This window comes from Perca fluviatilis, chromosome 4 (genome assembly GCF_010015445.1).
Source record: "Perca fluviatilis chromosome 4, GENO_Pfluv_1.0, whole genome shotgun sequence".
NCBI classification, from domain to species: domain Eukaryota; kingdom Metazoa; phylum Chordata; class Actinopteri; order Perciformes; family Percidae; genus Perca; species Perca fluviatilis.
Genome location: NC_053115.1, coordinates 9,179,527 through 9,191,537, shown reverse-complemented (window position 1 = coordinate 9,191,537; position 12,011 = coordinate 9,179,527). Strand labels below are relative to the sequence as shown.

The following is a 12,011-nucleotide window of genomic DNA, read 5'->3' as shown; positions in this document are numbered from 1 at the left end:
AGTTGTTGGAGTCCCTGGGGGGTGGCATGTGTGTGCAGATGTGTGTATGATGTGGGTGCAACAGTACAAGTATGTATTTGCACCTATTTGGGTTTCTTCACAGTGACTGAATGAGCGGTGAGATTTCCATCGCAGACATGTGATGTAACACCCGAAGGACACAGCCCGGTAAAATAGGTCTCCTTTCCTTCTTTCCTGTGCAGTGTGCAGACAGGATGCTGCACTTTTCACAACACATTTCTGTGGCTCACCTTACTGGGGCTGGAGCTACTGCCTTAGGCCTCCTGCACACTGGCTGTGTGGCGTGAGCATGGCGTTTCTGTTGCGAGTCAGTTGCGTGGAGGCTGCGCGTCGTTTTCTATGTCTTTGTGCACCAGAAACGTGTCTGACACGGCGCTGCTGCTGCTAGCCTAGTCTGTACACATGTATGTTTCCCATTGATAAAATGAAATACCATATTAAACATAAATATATACTGATTTGATCACAGCAAAGACAACGTTGGCAGTATTGACGGCAAAATAGGCTACAGAATATTTCGTTCTGTATTGACAGGTGCAATATTTGAAAATCGATAAAGATTATTTATTTTTTTTTAATTACATTTATACATCTGCATTTATGTCAAAACCTAGAGACTTTCAAACATCAAAATGTAATTGATTAAATGTATTTGTGTCAAAATGACAAACATATTTTCCTATTCTATTTTGCCTGGAAACGCTTCCAACACGCTTGCGTGTTGCGTGAAAAATAGGCATCGGTCCTATTTCTAGCATGCACGCGTTTTTTGGGACCTGCGTGTCAGGCAGGCAGTGTGCAAGCTCTAACCTGTTAACATGGGAGCCGAAATAAAAAAAGGACACGCCACGCAGCTGACACGCTCACGCCACATGTGCAGGAGGCCTTACTGTGACTCCATACATATTGAAGCACATTAGACATGGACTCAGACATCTTTATATAGGGAGGGAAAAAGGCAGTGCCTGGGCTTCTGTGAGATTTAGCTTGCAGGCATGACACTAAGGGGAGCTCCTCACAATGACTTTAACAGGATTTAGCTAGATGAAAGCTTACAGGGTCAAAAAGAGAGATGCAAAGAGCCAGAGAGAAAGAAAAAGTAGAAATAGAAAGGAGAGGATGACAGACTGGCAGGAAGACACACTGGAGCACCGCTTTAAATGTTCAGGTATGTATCATCACCACGTAAGTAGTGATGAATGATACCAATAAAGACACTTTCATAGCAAACAGAAGACAGTGTTGGAAATAAAATAGTACTAAGTTGACATCGTAATAGTGGTGCATCCCCTGTAGAGGGGGGTTGGATTGGAGCTGGCTGGGCTTAGAAGTGTTACTGCAACAAGAAGGAAAGTGGTTTAAGTGGGACCAAAGGTGAGTTAAAGCAGACTCACTGAGCTGGAAAAAAGGAAAATCTTATGTAGTTTTGCTTGAGAGCAATGGGGGACATGCATAATAATCCCAAACAACCAAAAGAGGTAAAAATACAGGGATAATTCAGAGGGAAAATCTCCCTCTCCCTCTCCCTCTCCCTCCCAGGCGAGCTTTAGCATTGAGATCACACATGCCAGTGGGAGCTGAAAAATATGATTCATGATCAACAGCGTGATTATGCAACAACATTAACACAAGCATATGAACAAACCTCTATAGCTGCCCGGGAGGCGGGTCACCCAGCGGAACTAATGCTAATGTGCCAATCTGTGCATCTTTCACCTCCTCACTTTGCACGCCTGCTTCGATTTAAACAACGCAGCGGCACAATATACTACAGCAGCATGCAACAAGCCTGCAGGTAACAACCTAAGAACGCAAAACACACAGACGCACGTAAACTTTTACACAAAATCGTATACGGTATTGGATGTATGCACACAGACTAGGGGTGTCACAATATGCCAGGTTACAATTATCTAACTATGATCATATCAGAAAATGGTGAACAGATGCACAGTTGCCACTTGACTTTTAAAACTTGCTCTATTTTTTTCTTACAGTATGTTTTTGTTCTCATTTTGCACTCACAGACATACAGAAGCACTGAGCATGAGGCAGAAGATTCACAGCGATGGAAATGTGACTCTGGGTCTCTGCCAACAGCATCAGTAGAACAAAACATTATTCTGAGAAGGAAAGACTCCATCTACCCTCAAAATAGTTTAATGAGTGTAGTCGGAATACTGTGAATTCTGTAAAAAGGACAGATTTTGTTGACTGTAAATAGAAAAACAAAGCTGATGGCAAGCAGACACAACTAACCTCACAATTAATCTCTATAGTAAACCCCACTACTCTGCAACATAGAAAAATTAAGTTGTAGCGCTATGACTTTAGTTTATATTACATTCAGTTTATTAAAATATAAGCTTGCTACAGTAGATGAAATCCTTAGAATTCCTCATGAGGGAGACAAACTTTTTTTTTTTACTTTTACACAATTCATAGTCATTCATATTCACAATTCACTTCATACAGCTTATGGAAATGTAAATTAATGTATTAGTTTAATTTAGTTGCTGTTATAATAATATGATTCAATAATAATATGATTCAATAATAATATGTTGATTCTCTTTTTCATTCAGTGTAACCTGCCAAAATGACACAGGGTCCACCATACGTCGGCCAAAACACAATCAGCCAGTTGCCCGAAAAAGTAAAAAACAATATTTCATTAAAATAATTTTCCAGACATTGCTATACAAGCAACGTTTCTAAGTCTGTATCTGTATCTACGTCATACGAGTTGAAACGCAAAAGAACATTCATTGCGTACCTCTGGGTTGAGAATGATGATGACAATGTATTTTATTTATTTTTTTTAACGGGTACCCATTTCTTGGCATTTTGGAATGGGTTCTAAATTGTAACCGGGTTTCGGTTCCCAACCCTAATTTTGCCATGATAACTAATGATTTGGTCTAGTGGTGGCCCTTATACAGACATACATCAACAACAAGGGTCTGTTTTAGAAAAATGTCATCATTTATTTTAGCCCATAAAAATTACAGAAAACTGCCTTAAGCCCTGAGAAGAAAATGGATGTTGAGTTGGACAAAACATCCATCTGCCATTTTCTTTATGGCACAGGCACAAAGCAATAACGAGGTTATTTGGCTGTTGGTATTTGCTGCCTGCACCTGCTTCGTGCCTACAGGTGATGTGAGGGAAACCTCAATAAATTCTGCCATTCTGTCAACAGACTGTTCTATACGTGGATATGAAGAAAGTGGAGCTATTTATTTTAGCATGAAAAATAAATACGTCCCTGGTTAAAAAGCCGGGTGCCGAAATTCAAACAAAGCTGAATGGTCTAGTATACCCAGCTGAGCTACATCTCACACATTTAACACACACACTCTGGGCTACACACTGCTATATGATTCTTTTTTTTCTTCTCCCAATCATTTCACGTTGCCTTTTTTTCCTATGCTGTTCCTTACTTCACATACAGTATCCCCATTTCATCTGTTTTCTCTTTTCTTTTCTTTCATAGAATAATAATGTTAAAGGTAATGAATGCTGTAAGGCTAGATACTGGAGACGTGAGCAAACAAGAAAAAAGGAGGCTTTGTCATTGTCTCTGCTATTCAGTGCCAAAAGTACACTCACATCACTTCCACTCCTCGGCACAATGAGCCTGAGACATCAAAGCGGAGACTGAGAGGGAGAGAGAGCGGTAAAAGACGGAGGGAGGGAGAAACGGCGTAAAAGCGACTGAGGGAGGAAGACTCAAAGAAAAGACCAACATCAAACTACCTGTTTATGTGGAAATGTATGGCGCCATTACAGCGGGATATTTCCTGCTATACCACCTGCCTGGTCGCTTAATGCACTTCTGTCTTTTGCACTTTAATCTTCCCAAAACTCAAAAGGCACAATACAAAACATATACTCACGTATGCAGCAGAAAATTAATGCCATTCCCTAGAGCCGCTATCAAACTCATTTTATGCAGCACCAATAGAAATAAGCATCATTATAACATATGCTGTCAACAATTAGCTGAAAGAAGGAGGAATGTTTTAAAATAGGTTGAACAATAATGATGTGAAATAGAAGTTGAAACAGCATTTACATTGTCAACTAAGGGTTGATTTCCCTTGTTGATTGCCTTGATATTTAAGGCAAATAAGCAGAACAATGCTCTTAACTTATTGATACGTGGAATCAATTATTTTTGCCTTATCATATTCACCTATCCTGTGAAATTATTTGCTCATAGTTTTGACTTTGGGAGTGGCAATTTGTGAAAAAAGAAGACAAAAAACTAAATGCAAATGAGCAGCCCCTTCTCTCACTCTTATTGTGAAATGATTAACATTCCCTCCACAGATCAGAGCAGGTTTCTCAGCTCTCCTGGTTGAAATGCTAATGGTGCTTCCAACCTAGTTTAATGTCAATCCTATTCTACTTTTTTTCCCTGTTAGGGAGGAGCTCCCTGTCTCTATTTTCATACACAGCAGCAGGAGGGACAGACAGCGGGCTTACTCCCCCATCTGGATCTAGGGAATCAGCCCAAGACAAGAAAGAGAAGGAGGAACAGGAGAAGGGTGGTGGAGGATCCTCTTGTCCACGCAGGAGTGTTTTTGGGGGGAGTTTAATGAATACAAAATTTAAAACCTGGTTTTGCTTCTGCAGAATGCCACCTTTTAAAAGTGTTCAATATTATAAAGAGGATGGCCCCATACCAGGAGAGATTGACAAGTTTTCTCTTCTTCCTCTCTCTCCCCTTTTGATTACAATGATTCTTTTTTATTTCCCCCTACAGACCACTGAGTTGTATTTACTTGAGACCGAACCACACAGTGGATATCCAAGTGAGGCAATGTATCACTTGCTGGGGTGTTAAGGTAGGTAGGTTTTTAACATTTATCTACACTCACCTAAAGGATTATTAGGAACACCATACTTATACTGTGTTTGACCCCCTTTCACCTTCAGAACTGCCTTAATTCTTCGTGGCATTGATTCAACAAGGTGCTGGAAGCATTCTTTAGAAATGTTGGCCCATATTAATAGCATAGCATCTTGCAGTTGATGGAGATTTATGGGATGCACATCCAAGGGCACAAAGCTCCCGTTTAACCACATCCCTAAGTAGGGCTGGGCGATAAAACGATAATGATATGTATCGCGATAGACACGTAATCAATATCAATAGAAAATGCGGTCGATAAAACATTCGATAACTTGTTTTTCTTCATCAGAAGAAACCAGAGATTGTGAATCAAGTTTGGTTGCATGAACAAAGGCCCTGACTCTTTGGCAACCTAGCAACGTAGGGAGTGACACTCTAACAGCCAATCATGTAACAGTATCATGTTTGGTTGCGCCACATTGCTGTCTCGTGTTCTTCAATAACAGAACCGGCGTGGAGTGGAAAGTGAGTGCCGCAGCGAGCGAGGAAATCGTTGATAAAACAGGAAAAGTCAGTATGGCAGTTTTGGGGATTTTATAAGTCTGAACGTAGTCAGACCAATGTCGTCAGACCGTCGTCCCCACCAACACTGGTAATACCATAAACTTGTTTTACCACTTTAGCCGCGCTCACACTTTGGAGCACAGCCGTATTCGCCATCAACGTCGAACAACATCTGCAGCTGCAACACGGCACAAGCAGCAGACCGCCATCGAGAGGTACTCTGCATCAGCGCCTTACTAAACGCTACAAAGAAATAACGGAGGCAGACGTGCTGAGCACTGTCCAGAAGCCAGGTTACCAACCTAGCACTAAACCTGCAGAAAATAGTTCCTTCTCAGGTTTCTTATATTTAGCTAACACTTTGCACTATTTTATGACACTTTATCAAGCATTTCTTACTTATTCTTTAATTTTGCACCTTAATGTTAAGAGATAATTGTTAAGGGTTCATTGTGATTTTAGACCCGTTTACATTTTAATTATTTGAGTGTTTTCCATGGTTGTGTTGACATTTCTGCTTTTATAACTGAGGGGATTATAATCAGAGCAGGGTTAAGTTTAAAATAAAAATGTGTAAATTTAATATATTTTTCTCCTGGTCCTTTAATCAATAATTATCGATATCGACCGATATGAAAAACGTATATCGTGATACAGTTTTCAACCATATCGCCCAGCCCTATCCCTAAGATGTTCTATTGGGTTGAGATCTGGTGACTGTGGGGGGCATTTTAGTACAGTGAACTCATTGTCATGTTCAATAAACCAATTTGAAATGATTCGAGCTTTGTGACATGGTGCATTATCCTGCTGGAAGTAGCCATCAGAGGATGGGTACATGGTTGTCATAAAGGGATGGACATGGTCAGAAACAATGCTCAGGTAGGCTGTGGCATTTAAACAATGCCCAATTGGTACCAAAAAAACATCCCCCACACCATTACCACCAGCCTGCACAGTGGTAACAAGGCATGATGGATCCATGTTCTCATTGTGTTTACGCCAAATTCTGACTCTACCATCTGAATGTCTCAACAGAAATCGAGACTCATCAGACCAGACAACATTTTTCCAGTCTTCAACTGTCCAATTTTGGTGAGCTCATGCAAATTGTAGCCTCATTTTCCTATTGTTAGTGGAGATGAGTGGTACCTGGTGGGGTCTTCTGCTGGTGTAGCCCATCCGCGTCTAGGTTGTGCGTGTTGTGGCTTCACAAATGCTTTGCTGCATATCTTGGTTGTAACAAGTGGTTATTTGAGTCAAAGTTGATCTTCTATCAGCTGGAATCAGTCAGCCCATTCTGCTCTGACCACTAGCATCAACAAGGCATTTTCGCCCCCCAGAACTGCAGCATACTGGATGTTTTTCCTTTTTCAGACCATTCTTTGTAAACCCTAGAAATGGTTGTGGGTGAAAATCCCAGTAACTGAGCAGATTGTGAAATACTCAGACCAGCCCGTCTAGCACCAACAACCATGCCACGCTCAAAGTTGCTTAGCTCACCTTTCTTTCCCATTCTGACATTCAGTTTGGAGTTCAGGAGATTGTCTAGACCTGGACCACACCCATAAGTGCATTGAAGCAGCTGCCATGTGATTGGTTGATTAGATAATTGCATTAACAAGAAATTTAACAGGTATTCCTAATAATCCTTTAGGCGAGTGTATAAAGGTGTGCAACACTGGTCTGTTCACTGCTGTGCCATAAATAGGAGGCAGCAATCTTTAAAAATGCTACAATTTCCAGACCCGCACCAGTAACACTGAGTCAAATGAAAAAACCTACAACATTAGGTTTAGATGAAATTGAGTTTTCAAATGGTGTAATATTGACTATATATTTTTTTTTAAGATTAGACTGTATTACAGTCAATATATCTGTATCCACAGCTTCTCCATGGTTTCTGAATGTTTAAATTAAGAAAGCTAGCATTATCCTAGTACGGTTAGAAAAGCAGACGCGTAAAATCAAGGGAAAGTGCGAGAGCTGTGAGATGCCACCTCTCAGTAGATTCATAGATTAGTAACTTGTACTGTAAAACTGTGGTTGAATGAGAACTCCCAGGTGCGTAGATATGAGTGTGAAACACATTTTTGAAAGCATTTCCTGCCAAGTCAAATAAGCATGTGTAGATAAAGGTCAAAAAGGGGGCAGAAGACTGAATTGGTATTAAATGCCACTCTGTATTTCAACCATGCCTTGCCAGAGATGCTGACACAGAGGCAACCGGAGATCAGTCAAGGGATGTGGGAGTGACAGCAGAGGGGGAATTAGCGGTGTGACTGTCCACACACAATCTGCACTGCGGTATCGTTACAAAGCTTATATTGTTTAGTTTGGAGTTATTAGCTTTCTGAACATAGAACTGAATCACTTGTAAAACACCCCAAGCTGCCACTCATCCTGAGCAGCAGGACCTTCAGAGGGATGCATTGAGTTAAATTAGCATTCATTTTGAGTTGCATATGAGTCTGTGCTGTGTGTGAATATGCATATGTACATGTGTGTGGATGTGCATGTGATAACAAGCCTTTACGAGTTTCATTGCAGTACAGAGCAGCAATTTATCATCATGCCACTGCAACTGAAAATGATGGCATATAATCACACAGCCTTCCCTCAGTGAAACATGGATATATGTCAAGGTCCCTAGTCTAATGAGCACTGTTGTCTTAGTGACAAAGCGCTAACCAGACAGACAGGGTTTTATAAATGTGCTATGACAAGATACACGACTGCAACGTAAGACAATTCAACAGGTGTTTTTTCTAATTTTGTGTTCTTTGAAGATGTGCTTTTTAATAAGGGACCAATGTGGCTCATGTACTAAATTGTTAGAATCAAGCAGGGAAAAAAGCACACAATCAGTTTTTTTAACACATTATTCCTACCTTAGGGTCAGCTGTCAGCAGCTTAAAGGCCTCGTACACCTGCCTCTCTTTGACTCCTCCCCCCAGGTCCAGGAAGTTAGCTGGCTTTCCTCCATGCAGGTCAATGATGTCACATGTGGCCATGGCCAAACCGGCTCCATTCACTGTGAAAGATTTACTGTGTCAGTTCAATTAATATGCAAAAATGTATACTGAAATATAGAGGAAAACTAAAACCTCTGACATAGATTTAGCCAAACGGAAGGTGGATTTTCACATTCAGGTGTATCCATTTTATATGTTAAGTGACAAAACCCCGGGTAAATATTGGAGATGTATTTGAAAGATGGAGACAGCTTAGAGCCCAAAAGGACGCCGAGTTGGCTAATTTCCTCCTGAACTGGTAAGCATAGCTTCAGGCTAATTTATCACAGCTACAAGGGACGGGCATTTTATGTAATTTTTGTTCAACATTTGTGTATTCACATTGAATTATATAGCTAGAATACCCGAGACACAGCCAGTAAAGTGATCCCGACTGGTCCTGGCTAACGCCGCCATGCTAACCCTGCTAACGGCTAACGTTACCGGAGGACCAGGCAAGCGGGCCATTATGGTTTACAACGTGTAGCCTGTTCAGCGCCCGTAGCCAACAACGGTGAGTTATTTTAAGCCAAGACAGACAGTAAATCGGAAAGAAAGGACCGTGAGTTTGCAGTGCGTTTAGCGATTGCTACCGTAATTCTAAGCCAATAAAGTGTGTTCAGTCGGGTGGAGAGGACGGCAAGGTAGTGTTATCTTTAGTTGTTCCTACTGTAATTCTAAGCCGAAGAAGCGTGTCTGTCTGTCGGGTGGAGAAGACAGCAAGGTTGTTTTTAGCGGTTCCTACCGTAACTCAAAGCCGAAAAAGTGTGTCTGTCAGTTGGGTAGAGAGCTCCGCGTGAGCACGCGCTTTTATGACTGTCAATATAGCCAGCATCTAACGTTAGCTACTCCGCTGCGCTGTGAAGTAATGTCTGGCTATGGGAGACAAGCGTCTAGCAACATTGTTGTGGATGCTGCGGTCTCAGCCTAGCAACCTGCGTGAACTTTGAGGAGGGGAGGAGGAGACGACTCTCTCCAGTACTGTATTTTGAATTTGTACTGCAGTTACTATTTTAAACACTAGCTGTCAGTATTACATTTTGCACCTTTAAGTGTAATGAAGTTAAACCTGACCATTAGGTCCAGGCTAAAGATCAGAAATTGAGACAAAAGTCCCTAAGAGGAAAGTGTGACGCCAGCAGCCATGAGTTAATTCAAATGAAATTACCGCTGCTAAAGGAAAGATGATGTTTACTGTACAGACACCCACAAAGAAATCCAGCAGTAAATTATTAACCACAGAGCAAACCGCTGAAAGAAAGGCCACACTTAAAAACTGAGAATCTGTTGGAAACTTTGAATGCCTCAAGTTGAGCAACATAGAGCAAATATGATTATGACTCGACTTCAGAGAAAAGAGCGTTGATTAAAAAATGTTTTTGCAATGCTTTTTTTTGCGGCCATTGTCATCATTTAGCCAACTGCCAGCAGTTGTGCAGGAGCCAAGTGCACAAAATGTCTTACCTCATTTAGTTTAGTCAAGCTGAACTTGTGTCCTGGCAAGCTCCCCGACCGAGGTCTCAATAAAAGGGAAATTTGCGTTAACAGCTGTCACTTTGGTGGCTTACAGAGCTCTCAAGGAAGCTGCAGGACCTTAAAAGCTGTTGTTACTTTAAGAGAGGATGGGAGTTGGGGATGCAGAGTGTGTGTGTGTGTGTGTGTGTGTGTGTGTGTGTGTGTGTGTGGGGGTTGGTAGTGCTAACCGACATCTAATGTGTTTATGATGCTACGGGGCAAGACGCAAGAGCACCTGTTAGTGCTGCTGTACACTGTAAAAGCTTTGATTTATGACGAGAGGGGGCTTTAATGAGAATGCTAACAATCTGGCTCACTGGAGACTTTCTGGGCGGATTATAGCTAATTAGAACGCATTGGTTACGGCAGCATTCCTTCTGGAGTCCTCAGAAAGCTGCTTGTAATGTGGACTGGAGAAGAGCCCAGACTGCCTTTACTTTGACTAAGTTTTTAACGGTGTCCGAGCTTTTCACTTATGTGACTTAAGAGACTCATTAAAGCCTTATGCCAGGAGGGGTTTGATTATGGGAGAAATCATTTAATGGTTGGCATGTGTGCAGGATTGAGTTCTGCTACGGGGTTTTGTTTCCATACCAAAGCAGGCAATATTTCCGTCCAGTCCGATATATTTGAGGTCCCACTTGGCTGCCTCCGTCTCTGTAGGGTCACTCTCAGTCATGTCGTCCATGGCAAACACAGCTTTCTGACGGAACTCAGCATTGTCGTCAAAGTTGATCTTAGCATCAAAGCAAACCACTGGAGGAATGATGAGATGACAAAGATAGAATTAGGAATAAAGACAGCAACAGAGGAAACACAAAAGCGAGAAAGAGGGAGATGGCAGGCAAGGGAAAGGGGAAGAGAAGGAGGACTTCAAACATAAAAAGCCAACTAAATATAATTTCCAAAACCTGACATTAATTAACTGAGGGGTGTCCCCTCGGCATACTGGTCTTAATTATTTCAGAGGTTGGCTCACTAGGCACGCGTTTTTGACACCGCCTCTGAGGGATAGACCATTATAGAAAATGGACATTTCCCTTACACTTCAAAGAGAGTGCATTTCAAAGAGTCCACACATTAATGAAACTACCTGGAAAAATAGCAGGCAAAAATTTTTATAAATTAGTTGACGGGCTTTTTGTATACACAACACTTAAATAGTGACTGTAACTTAATGGAATAGTTTGACATTTTGAGAAAGTAAGTTTAGTTGAGAAGAGTGATACCACTGTCATCGGTCAGTGTTGCCTGTATAGTAAATACGTAGCTGGAGCCAGCAGCCAATTAGCTTAGCTCAGCAGAAAGACTGGAAACAGGGGGGGGGAGGACACCAACCCTGGCTCTGTTCAAAGGTAACAAAATCAGCTTCCCAGCACCTCGAAAGCTCACAAACTTGTGCTTCATATCACGTTAGTAAAATCCGTGCAAAAAACAATAAAAAAAAATTAAAAACGTTATCACAAAACCATCAGATTACAGTTATAAGGGGTAAATAAAACTGCAACCGCTTCCCCCTATTTCCAGTCTTTGTGCTAAACTCAGCTAACCTAAGCTGCTGGTGCTAGCTTCAGATTTACCATAGAGATATGAGAGTGTTATCAATATTTTTTTAATCAAACTTGTAGCAAACAAGCAGATAAGTGTATTCCACAAAATCTCTTACTTTTAATTCAAAGACATTTCATTCCAGCTAGTTTTTAGCAGCTGCGATACATTTTTAAATTTCTGTTTTAGACATCAGTAATCTGTAAACTTTCAGCCATTAAAAATATAACTATTATGGTACTTTGTCTATTGCTATATATATCTATATATATATAGATATATATATCTATATATATATAGATATATATAGACCTGGACCACACCCATAAGTGCATTGAAGCAGCTGCCATGTGATTGGTTGATTAGATAATTGCATTAACAAGAAATTTAACAGGTATTCCTAATAATCCTTTAGGCGAGTGTATAAAGGTGTGCAACACTGGTCTGTTCACTGCTGTTCCATAAATAGGAGGCAGCAATCTTTAAAA

The 12,011-nt window shown here is 41.1% G+C and overlaps 1 protein-coding gene across 2 annotated transcripts in view; it reads right to left on the bottom strand.

The window, feature by feature from the left end:
• The window catches only part of suclg2 (succinate-CoA ligase GDP-forming subunit beta), a 125,646-nt gene that overhangs the window by 38,444 nt on the left and 75,191 nt on the right, over positions 1 to 12,011 (bottom strand). For both annotated transcript variants that reach the window (XM_039797739.1, XM_039797740.1), the window contains exons 8-9: positions 10,570 to 10,731; positions 8,338 to 8,480 (exon numbers count right to left, since the gene is read on the bottom strand). In XM_039797739.1, the coding sequence (XP_039653673.1) occupies positions 8,338 to 8,480; positions 10,570 to 10,731 (305 nt within the window). The remainder of the gene's footprint in view (positions 1 to 8,337; positions 8,481 to 10,569; positions 10,732 to 12,011) is intronic.